The sequence below is a fragment of the Corapipo altera genome, unplaced genomic scaffold (assembly GCF_003945725.1).
Source record: "Corapipo altera isolate COAL_440 unplaced genomic scaffold, ASM394572v1 1, whole genome shotgun sequence".
Lineage (NCBI taxonomy): Eukaryota > Metazoa > Chordata > Aves > Passeriformes > Pipridae > Corapipo > Corapipo altera.
The window spans coordinates 34818423-34843977 of NW_020884873.1; the positions used below are offsets into that span (position 1 = coordinate 34818423).

At 38.6% G+C, this 25555-nt stretch overlaps 1 protein-coding gene across 6 annotated transcripts in view; it reads right to left on the minus strand.

The window, feature by feature from the left end:
• Positions 1 to 15667: 15667 nt before the first annotated feature.
• Positions 15668 to 25555, minus strand: part of MON2 (MON2 homolog, regulator of endosome-to-Golgi trafficking) — a 68884-nt gene continuing 58996 nt past the window's right edge. For 5 of the 6 annotated variants that reach the window (XM_027656254.1, XM_027656271.1, XM_027656260.1 and 2 more), the window contains 5 exons: positions 22811 to 22871; positions 21380 to 21503; positions 20398 to 20605; positions 19537 to 19619; positions 15668 to 17668 (listed from right to left, as the gene is read on the minus strand). In XM_027656254.1, coding sequence (XP_027512055.1) covers positions 17505 to 17668; positions 19537 to 19619; positions 20398 to 20605; positions 21380 to 21503; positions 22811 to 22871 — 640 coding nt within the window. In that variant the 3' untranslated portion in view covers positions 15668 to 17504. Of the gene's footprint in view, positions 17669 to 19536; positions 19620 to 20397; positions 20606 to 21379; positions 21504 to 22810; positions 22872 to 25555 lie in introns of those variants that run through there. The other variant, XR_003529821.1, reaches the window with a different exon arrangement.

The window sequence follows — 25555 nt, forward strand, 5'->3', positions numbered from 1 at the left end:
TGACAGACCATGTACAACATCAGGGGCTAACATGACGACAAATCAATCTTTCAGGTGCTGGAAAGAAGAAAGACATTCATGAAGCTGGGGAGTAGGGAAAAGTTAGGCCACAAGAGAGGGAAAAAAACCTGAGAGACTTGGAAAATAATGGCATCTTAGCTGGCAGACTGGCACACCTATAAACATTTGAAGTGTTTAGCAGTGCTAGCTCTCACTTTATACCAGTTTAGACCTACCTTCCTCCAGGCGTTCTAGCCAAACTTACATGAGGTTATACAAAAGTCACGCACTGAATTCCTTGCTGACAGAAGCCTTTCTTTGGCCCATATTCAGGTTTTGCAGCATGAAAGGCCACCATGATACTGATGGCACCAGCAATGATCGTAGCTAAAATGATTGTTGTTACACCACTACACTGTATCTCTACATTGCCAAATATCAGCATCTGACTGAAATCACCGTGTAAATCAGATAGGGTTACATGACACAAGATAAATATGACAAGATAAATAGGATAAAAAGGACTGTGACAATGCACGTGTACATCCTGATAGCACTTACAATTATCATCTTGGGAAAGAAAGCCTCTGAAACTACAGATATTGCACATTCAGTACAGCTCATTGCATATGTAGATACTGGCCACTAATAAGGTAAGCAGGTAGGTAAGGAAGTGATTTATCTTCTACTTAGCCTGAGAACTGTAGAGAAAACATCATGCAGTAAGTTTTTGCATCATCATGATACAAACTGCCCAGTAACATGGATTCAGACATCAGACATATCCATTCTAAATTAATGGTCCATCAGGCGACCAGAATTAGATGCAGCAATCCTGAGTTGGAAGGGACCCACCAAGATCATCAGACCACTGCCTGATGAATCCCATGGTACTGTACAAAACCACAATTCATCTCGGGTATAACTTTCCTGGACAAGAGTGATATAGCTTTCACTTACACCTAAGAAAAAAGGTCCCACTTAATACTTCAAATACTGAAATATAATTCACTATCATAAGCAAAGATTTTAATAATTAAAACATACTATTTTTAGGTTTATTTTAATCTTGCAGAAGCTTCCTTCTGGAAGCACCTCAACTGGACCAACCTCCCCTTTAAGAGCATGGTGCAGAAACTCCAGGAGGGAACAAGACCCTTTTTAGACTGAAAACCAAGCTTCAGTCTGAAACACAAGGCCTCAGCAAAAAACACACACACAAACCACACTGATTTTTACCAGATAAACCAGAAACCAGAGTTGAAAAAAAAAGCAAATTTCAAAGGAGCTGAAAATCTGTTGCCATATTTTATTTGCCTCCATATCTACTCTTTTTCTTTGCAGGTGGCACATGAAAGATGCTCCTGCCTTTCTGGTCAAAAGCCTCAGCAACAAAGTAATGCTCCTTCTAGGAACATGTACCACAGGTCACTGGGTTGTAATTTGAACAGTCCCTCCTAATGTGGTACTTCCAAAGTTAACTATCAGCAAAAGTATCCCCTCTTCTCTTCCAATACATCCTTCACACAGAAGGTAGGCTCTTGCCTCATTCAATGCCAACACTTTCATACCAATTCCTTCATCTCATTTTTGTGGGACAAGGCTGGATAAATATTAAGCAAAATCCTCGCTTCTTGCAAAGGATGAAACAGAGGATAGACAAAGCACCCTTCAAAATGGGATGAGGAATACTCCAAGTTCTCTTCAGGTGAAAGGGGGGATTGGGAAACATCACACTACTTTAACAATGAGATGTTTAAACCTATTTTCATGGAAGTGAGAAGTACATATTTTTTTTAAAAAACATCAACCTTCTTTCAAGTGGCTGAAAACAGTTCCTGGCTTGAAAAGTCAGTGTGGAGAGGGTGGAAAACAGTAATAAGGTAATCAGGGACCAGGAAGGGATCTGATAACCAGGCATCATGGATGCTATTTTCTTAGGTGGCCTGGAACAAGAGACTTCCAGCATTTACGAAAGAAGGTGCAAGACTGGATTTTTTTTCCATTTGTGTTCTGATGCACTGGCATCACTAAGTTCTGGATGTAGCTACTGTCATGCACCAAGATACTTCTTTGTTGCAGCCACTGCAAAACTTCACCAGAAGCCTAAAACAGGCAGGCAAACTGAGAAGATACAAGCAGTTTTGCTTGGATTGCAGGGTATACAAACTCATAAGGCAAGAATGAGAACTTCAGGTACAAGGAAAACAAAAGACAACAGAAATAAGCAGACTTATGAAGAGAAACTGGAAAGCCAGGTAAGAGAGCCTTTTCTGCTGGTAAAGTCTTGACCAGGGAGAAGAAACAGAGTTCACTTCCAGTCTTCAGATTTGCTTCCCAGAGCAAACACAGCAGCTTTCACTGTAATGTAGCACTTTCCATGCCTGAGGAAACACTCCTGACCCTTTCCATTAAATGTAAGCCTTTCACTTCAGAGATTCCACTAAATCCCCAGTAAAGTAACTTTTTCTGTTATATTTCTCCTTGCATCTAACACCTTCAGTGGCAGGACACATGTTCATTTCGGACAGAAGTTCACAAAGCCTATACATTAATGTAGCTCCAAGGCTAAAAGACTCTTAGCTAAAATCTCAGTTTTTCAGCTAAAAAGATTGACTACTTTCCTAAAAAAAATTATAAATTTGTATAAATTATGACCCAAATATATATTAGAATGTTAATATTCAAGACATCCTAGAGAACTGGAATCTGGATATTTAAGACCAGTTTCCCAAATATTCATAATTCTGTTTTGAATAGCACTTCTATTTCTGCTATAGAATCTCTGTAGAGGCATAGACCATGTACATACACATACATATGAGATATAAAACCTCCTCCAGAAGCAATGTTCTAGAACTAATTTTTATAATTTCATTGAGCAACACTTAAGCACAGGATAGTGGAAGATGCAAGTAAAGTATTTAAAGAATGTGGTCCACTGTCATTTGTAATTACTAGAGTAAGCATTTCCTTATGTTAACTTAGTACTCATTCTTACAGAGAAAATATCAAATGAAAAGCTGCAGACATGACTTATTTAATGCACTGATGCATTTTAATTGCATTTACAGATGTAATTCTCTAGAAACTGGTATTTCCTCTTACTGTCTCAAGCTGCTTCCCAGTGTAAAGCGTGAGGTCTCAGTCATTATTATGTGCATGGTTCAAGACCTACCAAAGTAGAAGACTCAAGTCAGCTCCAAGTGAAGACAAGTTCTCAAATGTCAATTCTGCTAGCACGAGAACACAGCACTCTCCTTGGTGACAGAGAGGGCAACTGCACCCTGCAGGGAAGCAACTATCTTGAATCTAAGATTTTAGGTTGATGCATGCCAGTATCTTTAGAAGCAGCACAGACAGACAGTAGCTGGAGGGGTGAGCAGCTGGTGTCTGTTCTTCACAAAATAGGTAAGACAATAGTGCAAAAAGACATCAAACCAGGGAATAAGAGCATCTAAAGCTTAATCGACTATGCTGTGAATCTCAATGCATTTTTATTATTCTGTGAGTCAAAAGAAGTGCTCAGAAAAGCAACAGAGGAACATTTCTTGCAGCACTTTCACCCAGCACAGCAAACAATACACAATAGAGACACTATAAACTAAGTAACTTCGCAGAGAAATTCCATCAACTCAGCCATGTGCCTGTTTTAGTGTTTCTACACAAATTTACACAAGAAGTTGTGTGAAAACCTCTGAAGAATAGAGGGGAAAAAACTTCAGCATGAGACAATGCCATAGACAACAATGTGCCAGCAGTACTGCTTTTTTAATTGGCATGATGCAATTTTTTTCCCAACTAGTTAATCACATCACAATAAAGAATCATTGAATTTGCAAGATACGGGCTACCCTTGCCATTTTCCGTGTTCACAGATTCAGAAATACCAGCTTTGACTTTTACAACCTCACTAAGATAAAGCTCTCCATTCCACTGAAGAATTAAATCTTTTTGCCTCAAAGCCTGATGTTGCAGCCTTCTTCATATAAGTATGCTAAGGAAATCGGACTTAAACAGTAAAGACTGATACTTGACTGGACCAACATCTGTATTCTGAATCCAAGACTGAGTAGTGCTCTGAACCAAGAAATGCATGGATAGCCCCAGAGCAAAGCTAAACATCTTGTATGCAAGTCCCCAAGAAGTAATTCACTTGTACGTACCTAAAACCCACTACCAAGCAATACATAATCAAGACCTATGTGGACATGAGGACAAACCACCTCATGCATTACACATCATCTCACCAGCAGTCCCCCATCTGCATTATTTCAGTAGCACTACCTTACTTACTTTAAGTACAGGTTCTTAACATTCTCCTGAACTGTGAAGTCACCATCCAGAGCACAAAGAACTAACTGTTCAGGTGGCAAGTGAAGTTTACAGGAGATAATTTACACAGAAAATAAAGCAACTAAGTGCTTAATGGCAGTATACTTGAACACATTTTCTCTCACTGATTCTCTCCCTCAAACCCAAAAAGCTACAAAGGGAGCCAAGATCTAGTCCTACCGAGTTGCCTGAGCATAAGGCAAAGCAACAGGGAGGACAATTTCACGCAACCCACCTACAGGCACTTAGCTTAGCTGAAGGACCTTCACCTCCTTTAAAATTAACATACAGAGACAAGCTCCTTGAAAGGCCAATTCAGATCAAATAATATTAAGGTACTTAAAAGTGTGATTTGTATCAGCAATATATCTCTGCTTTCTCCACTGAAGAGAGAGGGACTGGTGGCCAGTTAAAATAGATGCCTAACGGTAGATTGCGAAAATACCATCCTAACTTCCAGATCAAACCTCAAGGGTCTCTGCTTGAGATATGCTGTTAGGATGTGAAAAGCAGGCAGCTATAGCATCCTTTTTGACCCTTCAATTAAGTTGGGAAAAACACAGGATATGCTTTAAATTTGCAGACAGTCAACAACTATGATCACTATTTAACTTCAAAAAAACCCCTACTAGTAAGAATACTTAATGTGTTAGTTTATTAGTGAGCATGAGAACACCTAGCTTTTAAAAAGTTTAGTTTATGACAGAGCTTGAATTACCAGAATAACGCACTGCACAGGGCAGAAATGAAGCATCATCAGATTAAACTTCTCTGTGTTCTGCAAGGCACTTTACATTCAGCAGACGTACAAGAGCAACCTCTGCATGTCTTCTAAACACGCAGAGTTCAAAAAATTAAAAGAGACAGTTAAATATCACCATGTTCTTCCCAATATTATAAATACATTAGAACTGTGAATTAGAAGCACTACTAAGGCACAAACTTAATTTTAAGTGTTTAGCTAGAATTTTAACTTTCAGTATAAACTCAACAGATTAACCACAACCTGTTCATAGGTCTTAAAAAGACTGAAAAATTAACTTTCATTTTTAAAAACATAGCAGACAGTTGTGCACATTTATTGTAAACATTTTAATATATTCCAAGTTTAAGCCATTATAATAACGATCAACACATTAAAATTCATATGAAAAAGATACCTTTAGCCATCCCTATAAATATATTAGCAGTTTTAGTTAATTCACAATAGCAAATTCATGGGTTTGCTTTTCACAGTAAGTCAAAACATACAGGAAAGGTATCTCAAAAGTTCACCTAAAAAACTGTTAGCACCAAGCAGCACAATGGCAACTATACCGAAAAGGACTCTTACCAGTGTAGGAAAGTGGTAAGTACATATTTTTGCTTTTCTTAGATAAATATTCAAGACTTTTTACTATTCAGACAAAAGCACTTAATACTACACAAACAAGGTTTGTATATTAGAACATACAAAATACAAGTCTGTCACTGATTTCCATCTTCACAAAACACAAAATCCACCTCTTTCAAGGATGTCATGTGAATAATAAGGTCTGAGAAGAAATGCAGACACTTGCTCTTCAGCCCAAATTCAGGTGCCCCCCAGCCAGCGTGAAAGTAATGGTTTTTCATCCAGCTCTGTGAGAGAAGTGGCATCCTACTGATGTGGTCAAACACCACCACTCGTCTCTGTGGCCAAGGCTAGATTCCTCCGGCCGAACTAGGAGAAGGAATTGTTGCCACCTCAGCAGCATGCAATCTTGGAAAACAAAGGGGATTCCCATTGTCATTGTCTTCATCTGCAGCTGATCATCACCAGCACTAGCAAGGCAGTAGCTTGCGCAGTTATCTCCACAGCGGGCAATGTCACAACCCGACCAACAGCACAAACTACTACCTCAGCCAGGGCCCTGGTGCTCCCGACCCCTTCTGAAGGGGGAAACAAGCAGGCAGACAACACAGAAGCGATACGTGAAATTAGAAGGAAAAACAGCAGAAAGACAAAAGGGCTCTGGGGTCTTTCGATGATCTTCGTCTCCTTTATCTGTTGCAGACATCAACCAGACTCCTCTCGCCTGACTGTGAAAAGCAAAGGGAAACCCCGCCCAGCTCCCTCTCCAGCTTTGCCCTTTTCCTTGCATGACCTGAAACCGACGGGAAGAGCTTCATTTATCAGATACATTACAGACCCCAGCTGGTACAGTAAAGATCACGTTTAATTTCAAACAGCTACAGTTCCGCAAGCCTGTAACAGATGGGGCGGGGAGGGGAAGGAGGGAGGGAAGAAAGGAGAGAAGGGGGGGGGGGGGGGCAGAAACGCAGCAGACAGACACTTTCCAACCCCCGATCCCCCCAGCCGCCCCCCTTGCCCACCCCCGCGGGGCCGGCGAGGCACAGGTCCTGCCCGCGCCGCCCCTCCCCGCAGCGCGGCCCCACCGGCCCGGCCCGGGCAGCCGCGGAGGAAGGGGGTGCGGGGCGGAGAGGCGGCGGCCACCGGCCCGCCCTGACCTCCCGCCGTCCCGCGGGGCCGTCCCGCCCGCTGCCCGCAGAGCCGGCGGCCACGGGCCGGGGCGCGCCAGAGCCAGCTCCGCTCGCCCGAGGTCGCGCTGTGTCGCCGGCGGGGGCGAAAGGGCCGCGGAAGGACCCCCGCCCCGGCCGCCCCAGTGAGGAGCCCTTGCCGCCTCTCCTGGCAGGGAAGAAGAAGCCGAGCCCTCTATCGAGGGCGCTGAAGGGTCGGGGAGGGGAAGGCGCTCGCCTTGCCGAGGCCGCAGACAAAGAAGGCGCCGCGCTCCGCCGCGGCCCCGCTCCCGCCGCGGCTCCATCCGTCCGTCCGTCCGTCGCCGCCGCCGCCCGTGTGTCCGGCTGAGCCATGGAGAGCGTGTAACGCGGGGGGAGAGGGGCTCCGCGCCCACGTGACCGGGCATGTCACTCACTCGGCCGCCGCCATCTTGCAGAGGGAGGGGGAGCGCTGCCCCCGGCGCGGGCCCAAGATGGCGCGGGGCGGCGCGAGGCCGCTCCTCACAGCCCGGCCCCGCCCGCTATCCCGCCGGGCGGTGCGCGGGGCGTTGGGAAGAGCCGCTATTGTCGCTCTCGATCGGGGGCGCAGCGGCTGGAGCGGGGCCCACGGGAGGCGCAAGCGGGCCGGGAGGGAGCAGACGCCCGCTAGCGGGGGCTTTTCCGCTGGGAACGCACGTAGCGGCAGGGCCCGGTGGGGCAGGAGAGGCGCCACCGCCCGGGGCCGCGGCGGCACCAGCAACAGGATGGCGCTGGGATGTCACCGCACAGTCCCGTGTTCAAGGGGATTGTTACAGCCTCAGCCCGAGAGGCAGAGCGGGCACGGGCTTTTAGAGTACCAACAGTGCCTGCCTTGGCTCTGCACTTTAACTTGGAAGCTCTTTTCCTTCTAAATGGAAACAGGCTCCAAGACAATTACTCCACGCAGAAATTGACCTCAAAGAAACACTGGGAACCTCATTACAGATTCACCAAAGTTAAACTAACGTTCTGCTCGATCGTTCTTGCCCTTCACCACCCACTCATTTATGAACAAATTTATTTAAAAAACAACTGCCAACACACAACAGAGTTTAAAATGAAATGTGTGACTGCGTTTACCAAGACTGTATTAACAATAATCAGTGATGCAAAATATAGAAATAATACACAACAGTCTTGGAGTTTCCAGTGCAAAACTATTTGCAACACGGGTTAAGAATGAAATGCAATGCCTCTAACGACAACTTGCAACAAAGTTGTAGTTGAGAAAGTCACACTAGAAAGAAGCCAAAACATTGCCACCTTAGAGACAAAGATAAAATTACATGGTTCCCCATTTTGGAATTGCTACCTATATTAAGCATCAGGCACAATCAGATCACTGATTGCTTGTTTGAAAGACTTTTAAACCAAACATTCTGTTGGAGAAAACATGCCAAGAGTTTTTCTGTATGCTTATGAAGTACGTATGTTTTTGATACTGCCTGGCACATTAAAGAACATTCTACAGCTGAGAAAATGGAAGTACCCAGTAACTCGGAGTCCTTTACTTCTGGTACTGGAAGGGACTGTTTGATCTCCTTCAGACCATTTTCTCTCAATTCCTGTTTTCCTCGGTAAAGCCAGGTAATGCTATTTCTCACAGGGGCAATGAGACTTAATTGTTGGGTATTTGAAGTCAAATAAGGAGAGGCAAAGTATTACAAATACAGATGCACCAAGGAAATGTATGCTCTGTTCCTACTCAGTTAAGTTGTCATACACATAAAAACCCAGTTCTGAAAAATAAACACAATTTAAATTTGGGAAAGTTTAAGTGTTTATTAAAAAGAAAAAGCAAAAGCTAGATATTATAATACTTTTTTCCCCTATAAAATAATCAGATTTATTTTAACTATATTACAAAATATATTGGTAGTGGAAAAAAAATCTTCCATATGTGGAATATTAAAGTTTTTACTTAATTATGGGTTAATTTTTTTATGTGCTCCCTTCTGTTCTCAAGCCACTTCAACTATAATGTAAAACAACTTTTACACAAGACTATCAGTATTTCACACTTCAATGACTTGTTTTCCTGAATTAAGGTCTCTTTTACACTCCTTAATTAACAGACTGAAACCCACCTTAACATCATGAGAACATTTAGAAAGTTTCTTAGACAAGAAGTTAGCAATTTCTATATGAGGAAAATCAGCACTTCTGGGTGAAAGTAAAATGTAAATTTAAACCACATCATTTGGATAAATTTAATTATTTATATGAAGGGGAGATAAACAACAATGGAATACTGTTTCCTCTTGGAGGTTGTTAAGTTTATTAATTGAAGTATTTGTCTTTTAGCATGTACAGGCAGAAATTATAATCAGATATCAGTACACAGTACTGGCAGATACTTAGAGTATATTAGAGTTTATTATATGGCAAATCAGAACACCTACACTGATATTTTCTTTCTGGATTTTCATTTATCTAAAAACAAGAACTCCAAGAGTCATTAAAGCAGATCCTGGAAAGCAATGAAAAAGGGCCTAAAAGGTTAGGAAGTATGCAAGGCTGCAGATGGATACAGGAATCAATCTGCATGCTTCCAGATCTTAAATGTTCGTCGCAGCCACCCACCTTTCTGATTCCCTCTCTCTTTCCCACATCCTGTAATGCAAAGCTTGAAAGATTTTGAGGATGTGAGCCCTTAATTTCAGTAATTCAAGTCTTTTTACTGAGAGTGTGAATGTGTAGGGGCTTTGAAAGAACTCAGTCTTACTAGATAGTATTTTCTCATTTTCCTCAAAGACGAGAAATTCAAATGACAAAAATATGCATTCAGGCACCAAGTTGTACGTATCAGAAGTAACTGTACCCTTGCTGAAACATTTGGGGAAAAAGTAGCAGTTAAATGTAACATAAAAAACAAATGGAAAAATTCTTGATGAGTGTACATAAGTGTAGCAGGACTGGAAACGTTTAGTTCAGTTGGGTTCATGAAGACAATAATGTCACATACTTGTCCAGACTGGGGAAGCCATGGAAAACCAAGGCAGATCAGTAGCAAGGAGAATTTAAAGTTCAAAAAGAGCTCAGTGTTCTACACTAACAGTAACTGTAGATCTCTTAACTCTTTGTCTAATTATTTAGACTAATGCCATGACAACAAGGAAGTCACAGCATGTTATCCCTTGCAGACACAGGGTACAACAAATAAATATTTAAACATGATCTCCGAGGGAGGGGGGAGGAGGGGAGAACAGGCAAGCCTTAGAGTAAGCCCCTTGCAAAGGACATATAAAGGTCCAAAATGCAAGCAAACAAACAAACAAACAAAAACCACAAAGAAGATGCTGTTAGGGGAACTCAGAAAAACTGCAGCACCATCAACACATGGCAATAGCAATGTCAACTGCATTTACTGTAGCTCTCTCATCTCCATTTTGAGATGTTTAAAGTAAACTTAAAAAAACCCCCATGAAACACCAGACGTCTAAGCCTAAGAAGTTTTCCTATGCTCTGGTAGCAAGCGCTGTCACTACCACATAGCAACTTACGTGACCTCTTTTAGGACAGAATGGTTCTCCTGCTAGGCCTGCCTATTTTGTCTTCCCTGATTGCACATGAAAGCCAGGTTATTTACTCTTGTGGTAGACCTCAATATTTTAGTTACCTAAATCTCAGAAAAGAAATCCAACTTGTGCATCTCAAAGCACATACTACTTACTGCCTCTCCTAAGTCTGATTACAGGAGGAATGATTTCTGTCAAAAGTGACTTCTTTTTAATAATGACTTAAATAAACAAAAACCTATGTTTTAAGCCTGATTTTGCATCTATATTTATCTCTTCTAAAAGATTATTGTTACTTCATTAGCAATTATTTAAATGTTTGTTTGCAATTAAATATAGTCACTTCACAACGATTGGCAACCTTTTAGAACTAGGGAATACATTTTTCATAGTTAAGATTCTATAGCTTATTAGATGCTAAATGGTTACATTTTATCTGAAAATGTCTGCATACATTTTCTTATTATGTAGCACTTAATTAGTTTGCCAAGAGCTCTGTTTGGATGCAAAGTGCTGTAATGTGCAGAAAATTGCCAAGTGCAGAAAATGGCATTTGAAATAATTCTTATATTAGATCTGTTTTAAATGTATTGGAAAAATCCATGAAATACATTTTGTTAACAAAGAGGACAACGGATTGTTTCTGGTTGCCACTGCCTTCACCTTTTAGATAACAGTGGATTTTACCTTCATAGGTCTATCCTGTGTATGGAAAGAAAAAAAACCCCAAAACTTTTTCAATTCCTAACCCATTTCCAAATTTGACCTAGTTGTTTGAATTGAGCTGATTAAAGTGAAATTAAACTGGGAGAAACAGCTACTGCTATCAGACTGCAGTTTAGCACTTCAAGAACTTGCTTCCCACTCTTAACTCTGTAAAGAGGGAGGGGTTTGTGCTACTCCATTCATCAGTTCAATACATTCTCTTTGAGACTTTGGCAACACATAACTGCTTCAAATTTTAAGATATTATGGTGCATGCAGTTGTAACAGACATTATTAACTTCATATTTTGAAAGGAGATATTTAAATCACTCTGTTCTAAGACAAATGTTTCTCTTTCCTCATTTGTTTTAGGACGGAACCTTGTGCAGACTCTGGGGGTCATTTTAGTGGTAAGGTAGTACCATATTATGCTACGCCAAGCAAGGAGGCATGAAGAGATGTTCAGTAAGTAAATCTGCAAGTAATAGTTATGATGTACTCCAGAAACCAGGTCTTTGTACATGTACATGCCAGCAGTACTATGCACTTAATACTCCTGTCCTCTTCATGTTTTCTTATGAGAGAGGCTGATCAAAACCAGACTGCTCTCTCTGCTCTCTCTGAATTGATGGCAATCCAGTTTTGGCTGCCATTTTTCTATGGAGCCTCTCAGTCCCTCCCCTCAGGATCAGGCATTAGTTTGTGATGTGATGGAGGAAAGAAGAGTGAGTCTTCTGGCAAGGAAGCCAGAAATATAAGCTGTTCCTCGGCAACTTTAATAGTTCCAAGTAAGAAATAGTTAACATTAAAACCAACAGACTAGGCAATGTAAAGTTTGCACAAGTTTCAAGTTTCCAACTGTCACATCCTCACAAGCCTCTGCAGTCTTAAAGCTATCAGCTTTGGAGATACCACTGGTCATGGAGACTCATGCCAAGACTAAGACATGTTCTGTGCACAGAGAGCAACAGGTATGACTCCAGTTTGAAGATCAGAGTCTTCAGTAACAAAACTGTGAAGATGCCAAACCGAGACCTGACTTCCAAGGGATTTTCTTTCTCATTGGTAAGAAATTCATTCTTTCTCTCTCTATTGGTAATCTCTTCTGAAAACAAAACAGACTGATGGGGTGATGCCTTTGAATATGCTTCAACATCGCAGTATTTTTGATTGAAGAAAACGATGGTAGCTGTACTTAACTCATTCCTTCCATAAGGATATCATGCTTCAGGTAAAAAGAAGATAAATGAGATTTCTTATGAGGTTCTTAAGGCAGGCATCTGGACCACCAGTGGGAATAAACATGTTAACATGGAAAGAGAAAAGTTTATCATACTGATTTTAAAAATAAGCTTATCTGAGAACTCCTCTAAACATAGATAAGAAATTCAAGCAATGGTCTCATCTCTTGCTAGTGAGGTCCTGCAGTTAGCACAGTGAACACACAGCTACCTTATACTTTTTATCAAAGTTGTTTCATAATCAAGACAAAAATGCTTAAATAAGGAGCTCAGAAATAGAAGGATTGGTTTTTAGCATGTTACTCGCTAACTGATAGGACACAAGGACATCACAAAGATGATCTTTAAAATGCTGAAATTACTGAGATTAGTCCTTTAAATACCAGGAAGAAATTTGTCCGGCTCAGTCAATTTGACAGGATATAACCATTTTCTATCCTGTTTTCCTTTTTCCAGGCAAGCTTTTTCAATCTTTGCCACTCATATCATTTGCACAAGCAATACACTGGCAGCTGGCAGTGACTTTTTGGATCAGTCATCACTGTAACAAAAGAAAAAATTCAACAGAAATTACAGCTCTGAACCAAACACCAATCACCTGTGTCAATAGCCATACTCTTTTAAGTAGTCAGAACTTTTGTTAGTGCAAATCTTTTACTACTTATGCATTTATTCTGTCAGCTGACTGGTGTATCTCATCTACTTTCATCCCTATCTGTTGACACTGTTCTTTGGTGTTATCTGAATTTCCACCTTCCATGGTCCTCTGCTCATTGTATTTGAATTCAATGAAATTCCTTGTTTAACTGAGTTGGTCTCTTATTACAGCTAGTCCGGCACATATTTTCAGTTAAAACCTTCACATCTCCAAGGAACTGTCTTATCTCCTCAGTTCCTCTCTTAACTCAAACTTGTCTTCTGTGAGATCTTCCCCATCAGTTTTCTGGGCTGCCTTCTTCAAAGTCCAGTCATTTTTATTTTGAGGTTCTCCCTCCTCTCTAAGAATCATGAGTATTGAATTTCACTTTCTTTCTCACACAAGTTGTCTAAAACCATCCATGCAATATTTTGCTCACTTGCTGCTGCTGTAGTCATTCTTGATCCCAGCAACTGGTTCCTAGGGGGTGTAATGTTGTCTGTCTTGAATTACACAGCAGTCAGATACTTTGAATGTGACATAAACCTGAACACTACAACTCAGCTATGAACCCTAAAGAGTATGTACTCCCCAAATGAAATCTATCTTCTACATTGACTTTTTACAATCATTTCTATTGGACTTATACTTGCCCCGATATACAAAATGCTGTATAGACAAAGAGTCCCTGCCCCAAAAATGTACACCTGAAGCACACACAGAAAAGCACACACAGAAAAGTACTGTCAGAAGGTAGGGGTGGAAACTCCATGGAGAAAGTAAACTCTTTGCAGGGAATAAAAATATAATATCAATATTTTGCTGATGGTTAAATGGTTTACACCTACAAATATAGGCCATATCTATGCACAATTTTGGATTCCAATTTAAACAAACCCTACACACTAGCTGCCTTATTTGGAACTTTCTGATGCACCCCACTTTAAACATCCTTACGGGCCTGTAGCAGTCAGAATATGCACTGCTCACAAGGCAGGTGTGGACAGCAATTCCTTCTCTCACTGATGACTAGTACTTGTGCTTGTCATGTGCTGAGGAAAAGAAAGGCATTAATCTTGCTAAAAATATCTTGCCTGAAGAGTTCAAGGCCAGCTATGAGAAGATTTGCTGTTTGACAAGAAGAAACAACTCAACCCAAGTAAAGAAAGAACCCCATCTGCAGAATATGATGAAAAACTACTGATTTTCACAGATGTACTCTTACTTACTCTTGTAAATAATTTACAGTCACCATGTGTTTCATGTGGCTTAATGTCCAGAAACATTCCACAGTTCACCAATAAAAGAGGTGGGGAAGCAGGCTCATGTACAAGGGAACAAAACAGATTCCAGTTAGATAACCATCTCTGAAGATAAGCAAATAACTACTGTAGGTTACTTCTAAGAATAAGATGTTCTTTAAGAAGTTCCCAGCTTGAGGCCTCTTTCTTTTTTCATAATCAGTTACTATGCAATCTTAAATCCTTGAGTACATTAAGGCAATGGTCATGGCATTGAGACATACAAGTTTTCCCAAGTAATCCAAAGTCTTGATATGAACATGCTAATAATCTAATAATTTGAATTCCCATCCATATCTTATTTAAAATTGTAGACAAGAAGGAAAAAGGTGAAGACTGTGGTTACATTCAATAAGCAATTAATACTTATCTTCTAACTTCCAGCTGACACATTTCTATACAGTCAGCTGTATCCCTCTTCTAGCTGCCTTCAATGACACACTGCAGACCCCGATCCTGAAAAAGTCCATGGGTTTTACTTCTCGTGAATAAGCAATCCTACAGACTTGAATAGAACTTGGATATGGGTCTACTCAATAGGTAATGTTAAATTAATTCGATTCCTTCCAAAGCAGGATTTACTTTGCTAAAAACATGTTAAAAATGTGAAATTTAAACATTCAAAAATGCTGTTTGCATCAAAGAAACCCTAAGAATGTTTAGCAGAAAGTACAAAGAGAAAAAAGAAACTGATACTTCAAGTTGGAAGAAATATTTGAGTGATGGACAAGAAGGCACAGTAAAGGGAATAATTCTTATTCACAGACAAAATAAATTCAATGAAAACATTTTTCTAAGCTAAGTAGCTTTGTTTTTAGTTCTCAAAGTATTTATACCAAATAAAAGAAAGCAGTTTTAATACAGTCAAACCAAGCTTGCACGTCCAAAACACACCTCAAATAGCACAGATATTATTAATTTTGTAATTAAGAGGAAAGAAAGGAAAGTTAGCTCATTGGTAGTTTATTTCAAAATTTTTGGAAGATTAATGTCTATAGGTGGTAAAATAGCCTAAGTTCTAGCGTCAGGAAAGACTAATGCATCCCCTTTTTGAATTACAGATAAAAATGAAGATTTACCTTATTGGACAAATGCATCTGTATTACCACTGAAAAATCAATTAGAAACTAATTAGAAACAAATTTACCCACAGCTTGGTCTGCACACCTCTTTTCAGAAATTCTGGTTAAGATAATATATTCTAAAACAAATTAATTCCCTTCTTTCCTGTCCTACGCTTTGTTTCCTTAATAACCTCATAGACTTTGACTTATCTTCCACTAATTAGGAAAGCAGTTGTGAGGTTTTCACTTTCAGAGTATGGATAATGTTGTTACCTGTATGCGAGACCCAGTTCTGCAGTATACTGGAACTGCTCCTCCACAGAAGGTATTTTGACATAAATTCTATTAATGAGAAGAACTTGCTTCTTTAATGTAAACTGTGTGTTCTCTTAAAACTATCCACGCTTCACAATTAAGTTCTATGCAACTTTGGTCACAGAAATGTGCAAGGTTTGAAGCCTCTTTAATATTTACTGTATTTTGAAATAGAAAGTTTTTAAAAAGGACCATAAACTGGAGCCTTGTGAGAGCAACCTGTCCAAAGCCCTGCTTGAAGAACATTATTCATGCAGGGTAGCCCTGACCAGTTCATCACACCTTCAGGTTGAAGCTTCTACAGCTTTTACACCTGTTCATATGGACCAATCAATGTCCCTTTAGCCAGGAAAGTGCAAAGCAAACAGATGTAATACCGTTTCTTATGCATGACAATATCTTTTAATATCTACAAAAGACTTAAAGAAACAAACCCCTAAAGATAAGCTCTGAAATCCATAGGAAGGCACCTGTCTTTTTCTTATATATATATTTGGCCTTTGTGCTTTCACATCACAGATTAAAAATATGTGAATACAGGTGAAACATTACTGAAATCAAAATGAATTAAATAAGAGTTTAAATGCTAGATCACAAACTTTAAAAACAATACTATTAAAAGTGTTTTACTTCAATTGTGTATTACGTGAAAGTGAAACATTCACATTTACTTAATGACGAATTTTACTGCATTTCTAAATGAGTAACTATCTTCAAAACTACACTTCTCGCGGTTTTTATCAGACACAGTTTATAATTAAAAGATTAGAACAATTTGTTTGGGTTGAAAAGACATTACAAAACAAAGCACTTAGAATTACTGAACACAGTATTACAGCCAAGTATTTTAGATACTTGAAATCACCTTTCTTGGGTCATGATTCAAAGACTGTGATACTTGCCAAGAAGGCCAAAAAGGCTAACAATCCTCAAATATGTTTTGGGTTTTTTTTAAAGCAAGGCTGCAACTACAAAAGTGGACAGAATTAAGTAAAACAAACATCTTGAAAAAATATATTATGAAGTGAGGTATGGTAGTCTTGAAGTGCTACAGTGGATTTCTGCATATTCAAACATTTCAGGTCAACTACTCTGAAGTTTGAGATCAGCAGATTGTGACTGCTTGCTGCAATCTTTTGTTATATGACCCTTTGTAGATGTCCAATAGCCACAAAGAAGATACATTCAATTAAGCAAAAATTAATAACATGATCAGATATGAATGAACATATCTGGCAATTTAGAAGGCAAACTGTAAGTAAAAATGCAAGCATACAACTTATTCATAATAAATACATTTTCAAGCATTTGACATTATCAATATTTTAAAAAGAATTTAAATAATAAATGCAACTATTTTATACAGAACTGTACCATTTATTATACACACAAGTATATCAGTTCCCTTTGTTTACAAAGGCTGGTTACAGATATATGGAATGTTACAGTACCATCTTGCATAAAATTTTAGTACAATTCGTACTTCAAAAAAAGGGTGCAAAACACCAGCCTAATAAATCTGACTGAATTGAAATATTTTTAATTACATCATTAACACATACACAACAAGCTGTACATAAGCCCACTTTTCAATCACCACTTCAAGATACTGTAGCAAGTACATTAGATTATAAATGATTCCAACTAGTCAGTTAAATTTATTAAAGGTTTGCACTGCTACTCACTCTGGAACCTTTGAAATATAGCCTATATTCACGACTTACTGAGCTCTTGTTAGTACAGTTAAAAGGCAGTCAGCACAGTTGCCAAAGTACTAGTCACAAGAGATTTCCTCAGAGAAACTTCACCCGGGAACAAACATTTTTGGATACTTGTTTTCCCTTCAAGAATAAAAAAGAAGTTTTATGGGGTCAAGACTCTCCATTCTGTACCTTGGTTGCTGGTGGATGCATGAAGTCCTTGAAAGGAACCAGTGCCTCCTTCAGAGCAGAGCACACTTCCGAGGATGAGCAGGTAATACATTCTACTAAAGTCGGATACAAGGCAATAACTTGTGCCCATGTGCTAGCATCAACTGCAAGGAAGAAAAGAACAGACTGAATCACTTACTACTGTCCAAATTCTTACAACAAATTTTTTTTCAGTACCTGTATAAACAAGGGCACATTCAGCTGCCTAAACATAGGTAGCCAGTGTTATACAGACACTATGGCATCCCCACAGGGCACTCAGATATGAGGCATGATTTCTGCAGGAGAGCCATATTCTTTTTTTGCAGCCACAACTGGAGGCCAGATGGGATAATATCCATAAAATGGTGCTACACACCTGTGTTTCTACATATGAGTAATTCACTGTGTTTTCTGGATGAAGAACTGACAAATTTAAGGTAATACTTTTATTAAATCTGTAATGCACGTGCATTTTCTGCCCACTTTTCTCTGCTACAGACAGAAAATTGAACTGGACACATATCTCACTTCTGGAAAATTGTCAGCACTGAGACTTGCTATTGATTTCAGATCATTCCAGATTACAAGAGGTATAGAAAGCAGAGGTAGAAACACTAGACCAAGAAAAAAAAAATATCCATAGTAAAGTTTGTTACTCCAACAAGTGAAATTAAACATTGAAGCATGAATCTTATTTATTATGTCACTTCCTTGCTTATTTCTGTTTTAGCTCCGCTTTCAAAAGAAAACAACCCCCGATTTCAGACAACATTAATAATTATCTTAAATAAATAAAATTATTACAAGGTAGAAGAAGTTGGAGTGAAGTGATTCTGTAATTTGTCTAGTGGTTCTCTTTATAAGAAGGTGCACAGGAGGTTTGGCAAGCTGCTGCTTATGTCCAGGGGAAGAATGCCTCTCATTACAGGAAGAGGAATGTGGGGAACAGTCCAGCTGAGCTGGCTACTCTACCCTTCTAAGAGGAAGACCTACCAAAGTAGTACTTCTGTTGCCTTCAGGGTTTGCCAAAAGGCTTTATGCATCCTGGCATAGTTCTGCCTGCACCCTTTTGCCATCAGCCTTGGAAAACACATTATCATAACTCTGGCTGCTCAGTGATGCTGCAAATGAGGCACTGCCTCTTTGCAGAAACCCACCTGCCTGTGTTTTTCTGGAAAGACTGGTTTGTTTGTTTATTTCAGGGTTGAAAAGGGTTTTTTTTCTGTTCTTCGTAATATCAAAAGCAGAGAAGTAGAGGGAAGTGTTGTATATGCAATTCTGCCAGAATTTCAGAGTCCAATACCAAGACTCATGACTAAGTTTTCTTGCAAGAACTCTCCACACATACATTGTAGGTGCAGCTTACAGGAGGAACAGGATACATGATTATAAATGAAGTTGAGGTCTTTCATTTAATTCAACCTTTTAAATACATCTGTCAACCATTTACTTGGGCATCAATGAGCTAAGACATCTTTCTCAATCCAAGGCACAGGAGATACTAAAGCACGAAGAGAGCGATAGCAAGACCACAAGTTTAAGTATCTACCAGCCTGTCTGTGCATTTAGCTTGTACACCCACTTCAACTACAGAGGGCACCTATGTGAACAAGATCCATAAAGACCTACAAAGGTATCATGGAAAGAAAAAAGGATCTATCAAGACTTCATATATTTAAGAATTCCACTAACATTTTATGGCAGCTTTTTGGTTTCTTTGTTTTTAGAAAAGGACACCACAAATTGAGGTTCTCTTTTTATTAAATATATTTTAGAACCTTATGCTTTTAGGCATACTGGAAAAACTTTGTAGTTTTTGTTTCTGTCTACCTGCCACGTGCAAATACAAAGAATTACAATACACTGAATCTTACAGACTACACTTTTCTTTCAAATTTCTGGGAAAATTACTACAGGAAATAATAAATACATCTTTGTGGCAGATGTAACGTTACCTTGTTTAGAACCACATTGTTTAACAGTAACTTACCATTTTCAGGTTGAGTTTTTTTAAGTGAATCTATGAGAGTGCTGACAGCTTTTAAAACAAATATGATTTCTGTTACTTGCTGCCTAGAAAGGAAAAAATGCAAACAGTCAACTACTCATTTTTGCCTTAAGAATATAAGTTTTCTATGAAACTTACACAACATGAAAACAACACCCAATGGCGAACAGCTGCAATGAAGCCTGCCATTAAAAGGATAGTTAGAGGTTAATGTTATCATTTTTCTTTAACTTTACCACCATTATTGCTGTTGTCTCAGCTAGAATAGCTTTAAATTTGATCCTCTAAACAGTAACACCATACACATCTCAATCTGAAAATACTCATATCAAAATACATGATTAACAGTAACATAATAATCAATTTCCACATTCATGATCAAAACCTTCAAAAGTTAAGTGAATTTCAAATAAGTTCCTATTTTAAAGAATTTCTTAGTACTTCAGTCAATTTTTCCATTTCAAGAACAGTTACTTGAGTAATGATTCACAATGTTGCTGTTGGGACGTTTTATCTTATTTTTGGTAATACTCCACACATAGCTCTATTGGGAATAAAAAGAAATCAGATTTCAGAAGTATTATGCTGCAGATATCAGATATGTTGTTTCAGTAACTGAAAATGTAACAGCACAGAATATGACCATTATTATTTAAAGGTTTTTCAACAAAAAATTGGTACCAGCATTTTCTTTGAAATGTCTTCCCCACAAACATTTCCCTGGCTTTTAAATTTCAACACACACCCCCTTTATTTTTTTCATGACTGAGTGATATTTTGAATGCAACCTTCCTCTCATAAAGTCCTGGTAATACCTTCAGTTCCTAAAGAAAACATACATACCGTGGAAGAGGACATTTGCCACTCAATCTCTCATCTTCTATGTAGCGATGCAATACATCCTGTGACCTCTTCAAGAGCACAGAAAGTGCCATCCTAGAAATGTAGCCTTCCTGAGGAGTTGTGACTTTATTACTGAATGAAAACTGGAGCAGTGTTTCAAAACACACCTTAGAAAACTCCTCTCTCATTCGAATATCTATTTCGGCTTCTGTAAAAGTAAAATGACATATCTAATTGTCCAGTGTGCATGATGCTGCATTTCAATCGGTTTATTATACTTTGAAAAAATGCTATCAATCCTCTAGTATTAATAAATATTAACAGTTATAAGAACAAATATTAAGAATACATTCTAATAAAAAACGACTGTGCAAAAATCACAATACTTCAAAAAATAAAAGATGAATTATGCAACATGCTCAGTAACATGGCATATACTTGACATTGCTTTAATAATAAAATACATGAAATCAGTTAAACACCTAGCAACCCCAGTTCTTCAGCATAAATACTAATATTTGGTACTGTACAGTCCAAATATTTTTCTATGTAATGGCTTATGTTCATTTTTATCTTTCAAAAAAGACCATAGGTGATTTTTTCTTAAAGGCAGAGAAAGTATCTGGTTAGGTACACCATATAGTTATGCTAAGGTCATTTTGGTTTTCAGAATATGATACTACATCTGTCTTACCATTGTCTGAAATTTTTGTTAAAACTGGTACAAAGCAAAATAAACTATGTAGAAACTAACACAAGTACGATACTAGCCAAGCAGTAAGGAAATAATTTTTAAAAAATTGCAAGGAATGCTTGGCAACTTCCACAAAATATAGTTTATAAAAACAAGCTGGATATCAAACAGTCTGTAATGAATACATGCCATGGAACTTAAAGTCTTTATCAGAGTAAGTACTCACAACATTTTAATTATTTTCTAGTAGACTTAAATACCATAGCTTTTGTCATTCAGGTACCATACCTGTAAAGGAGGAGGACTGAGAATGTATTGAACCTTTATTGAGCATAGTCATTATCTGACCAACAAATTCCTTAGGAATAAAATTAGCATATGGCAGTATCTCTGTGCTGATAAGCTGCACCACCTAAAATAAATTAAATATATTTATATTGGCTTTCTGAATATTAAAATTGTAAATCTAGTATGAAGAAGACAGAAACATTACACAAGAGGGACAGGCCTAATGAAACTTTACAAAATCTTCTATTGCTTAGCTTTTAAAATTTGCAGATACATCCAAAATTGTGGTCTTGCATGGAACATTAAACTTGAAATAATAAACCTTTTCCCCCCACTTTTGCCAGAGTTTCTGAAGGAGTTATCACTGAGATTTCCACTCACATTTGAAGTATATTCTTCAAATCAAACTTATGGTATTGAAAAGAGAAAATCTAACATTAGGAATGTCCCTCTCCCTCCCCACAATTCAATATCCTCACTACAACACTAACACACATATCACATTCTTACAATGTAACATCTGCAAAGCAGAACAAGTGAGTTTATTGCCTAAACAAGCTTAAGGCAATACACATTAACTGAAATGCTTTCTATCCTTGTCTTGATACTCCCATGCAGGAACAAAGTGGGTTTAGATCTCCATAAATTAATGCATTAGATCTGAGAGTTCTGCTCACTGCAGGCAGAACCCACTCCCGCTTTTCATCCAGAAATCTTTGTGTCCCAGCTGCCACTCTGGAAAGATGACAGGGAATCAAACCCATACTGCCATGTCTTCTCTGCAACTCCTTCTGCTTTGTACCCCTAATCCCTGTTCTACCACATCTCTCTGTCCTGGAGTGAAAGGGAACAAGTCCCTCTTCATTTCAAGTATCATCTTCTCTTCATTTTCTTCAGCCTTATCCAACCAAACATTATCTCTCTACAATTACACCCGTCTCTGTGCTGCACAAACACAACATCATTTCTTCATTTATGCAGAAGCTTCTCAGTATTGACAACACATCTGAAGGGCAACCATTTCATTGCTGACTGCCCCCTTCAACACAGAAAGCACTCACTTCAGGCTTAATTGTCAACTTTCTCTGTGGTTTACAATTACCTGTGCAATTGCTCGGCAATAACACAATAAGTAAGGATCATGTAATGTGTTAGAGGCAGAAACACATTTTGGTTTAGCTGCTGTACATTGCTTTGAAGTTGAGAGGACAAGAAATAGTTTTTGGCATTCCATCTTCTACTTTTTGCATCACCCCGAAGCACATGAATTTTGGGCCTATAAATTTCCTGTCTTGTTTTCAAAAAGGAATACAATATCACAGAAAAAATACTGAAAGGGTAACTTTTAAAAAAAACTATTTCAGAACCAAATGCAACTTGTGAATGTCACTAACTCTTTATGAGATTCAGTATATGTTATAGGCTCCTTACCTCAACATCAATACTCTCATTCTTCTGAAATTCTTGAATTGAGAGATTATCAGGAGGTGTACTAAAAATAAACATACTATGTTATACTTTTAAATTCACAACATGTGTAAGGAGATAAGTATGGGAAAATGCATTGCATTTAAAGTTATTACATGCATGAAGTTGGTACTATTATATGGTAATAATTAACGATTGCAAGGCCAGGTTGGATGGCCTTTGAGCAACCTGGTCTAATGGAATTCTGTGATTGATATTTTCAATCACTGTGCAAGAAAGAGACTTTTGATTTTCAGTGGTACAACTGTAAAAAACTTTATTTTAATTTTACATTTTCTTCTAAATTAATGAAATACTTTTCATTAATGGAACATTACTTTTCTTGATAACTGAAATGATATACTTGTTCTTATTCTTAATAATTTTTATTAAAAGAAAAACCCATTTTATAAACAATAGTTTTGAAGACATTTGGAACTTTCTGCAGTTCTTCCATTATATATAAAAATTTATTTACAGATGAAATGTCCAAAAGTGATTCAACCATGAAAATTACCTAATACTTCACAAGATCCTGCTTGTACATTTGGAAATCTTGTATCATTTGATTGGAAATTTTATGCCAGCTCTCAGTCATGAGGTTTTCTCTGGTGACATTTTATCTCATTTATGGAGTCCTTCCATGTACTTACTGGACTACCTGTTCAGTGAATTTCCTTTACTTTGCTGGATTATGCTTCTTTTGACTCATTGGGCCAAGTTCCTCAGCAGGGCAGAAAGAGAAAAGGCCTCCTACTTAGACAACAATCAAGTACTTCAGTTGATGTGCCTACATGGGTGTTTTACTTTGGATCAGACAAGGGCTTTTCAAGTTAAATTTTCAGACATCCCCTTTTATAAACCTTGGTTCATGTCTGGTATTAAGAGTGCATAAAACTGGATTCATTTTCAGTGAAACTAAACAAAAAATATACTCCAAGCTTTCACAGATACTTGCCACTCTAGAGCTACTCTGAAATAAAGGTCATGGGTCCTCATCATGAACTGTTTTGCTTTACAGATATGCTTCTACTGAACTTTGAGGAGGGAAAAGAAAACCCAAAACCAAAGAAGGTACTTCACACAATACGTAAACTCTGAATTACCTTGCTTATAACCCAATAATCATAGGATTGCCTGCTAAAATCTACACAGATTTAAGATACAGTTAGCACAATTACTAGAAGAAAAATGGATTATGAGCTAAGGATAACTTGTGGTATGAGAACTTTCTGAGTTACATAAATTGAGAGGCTAAAAGAACAACTCATGAAACTATTACAGTGTAGTCACCTTGCACCCTTCCTTAAGTATCCTTAAGGAATACTGATTTTACTTCTAACTTTTAAAAATAACTCTATGACATTTTCAAGTAGAGGAACAGTTTGAAAATTTAACCACTTGAAAGGAATGGTTAGCAATAGTGCAATTAAGATTGTCTGTGATACCTCAATGCACAGGTACTGTGTATGGCTGTGTGTTACAATGCATCTTAAATTAGACTGCCTTTTTTTTTTTTTTAAACTCCAGAGAAACCATCCAATTAAGTACACAAGATGGTCACTACTGAAAAGGAAGGAAAATGATAGGGTCAATCTGACAAAACATTCCCTGCCTAATTTATGGCAAAATAGGCAGATGTAAGGAAAACAGTGCTCTGGACTGAACAAGGAACCAAGTTGTTCTGTAAGCAGAGGAATCAGTGCACTGTTGTAGTGACAAGCAGACTGGCATCCTTTGGCTTACTTCCGAACTCCCAGTTTTTCCTCTACCCCATGTCCCCCTCCCCGGGAAACAACAGACATGTGGTGGGTAGTTCAGAGCTAAGCACATGCTCACAGGCAAGGCAGCTGCCCAATATATGGTTGTGGACCTGTGCCAGCCTCGTCTCAATAAGAATACTTACCTGGGCCTGTCTTCTCCATCCCACCAGTTTTAATGGAAGGTTTAAGAACTCTGGAGGTTTTGAAATCTCATTCAAGTCTGGTTAGCTTAGCTGGCAGTTGTTTTGTTTTACTACTTTTGATTTTTTTTCCAGTGTTCCTATATGTTGCTGACCAAGACAAATGAGATTTTTCCAAAATAAACTTTTTTCCCCATCTTCTCGGTGCTTAGCATAAGACATCTGAAGATCAGTCTGCACACCTACAGCCAGTTTTCAGTTTAGACAATTATGACAGTATGTACCAACGTTCCTGCGTGAAAAATAAATATATCTCCCCTCCTCAAAGAGGCTTCATGTAGATAACTTCACCCTTTCTATGAAACAGACAAGTGTTACATGTATGACTAGAAAAAACACAAAATAAAATATGAAATACTGTATTTATTACCAGTTTGTATGTTAGGCAGACAAGAAGTTTGGGGTTATAGGTTTGTGAGACACTGAAATGGTTTATGGCTTAAACGTTGTTAAAATCACTGGAAGACTTCTGTCCACTGTAGCAAACTGTGCAAAGAAGCAGCTGCTCACTGAAGCCCACCCCTCCCTGAATATGCCTACTAATTTGGACTGTGACAGGAACTTGAGATAAGATACTTGAGAAAGGTGGTACTATTGTCCGGTTATCCTCCGAGAAGAATGTATCCACAGGTGTGAGTGACTGGAATGCTGAATCTAGTGTAGAACTCCCCACCCCAGGAGAGGTACGGACGGTGTTCCCACCAAGCCTAAGCCCACTAAAAAACCACACACAGACTTCACTCAAC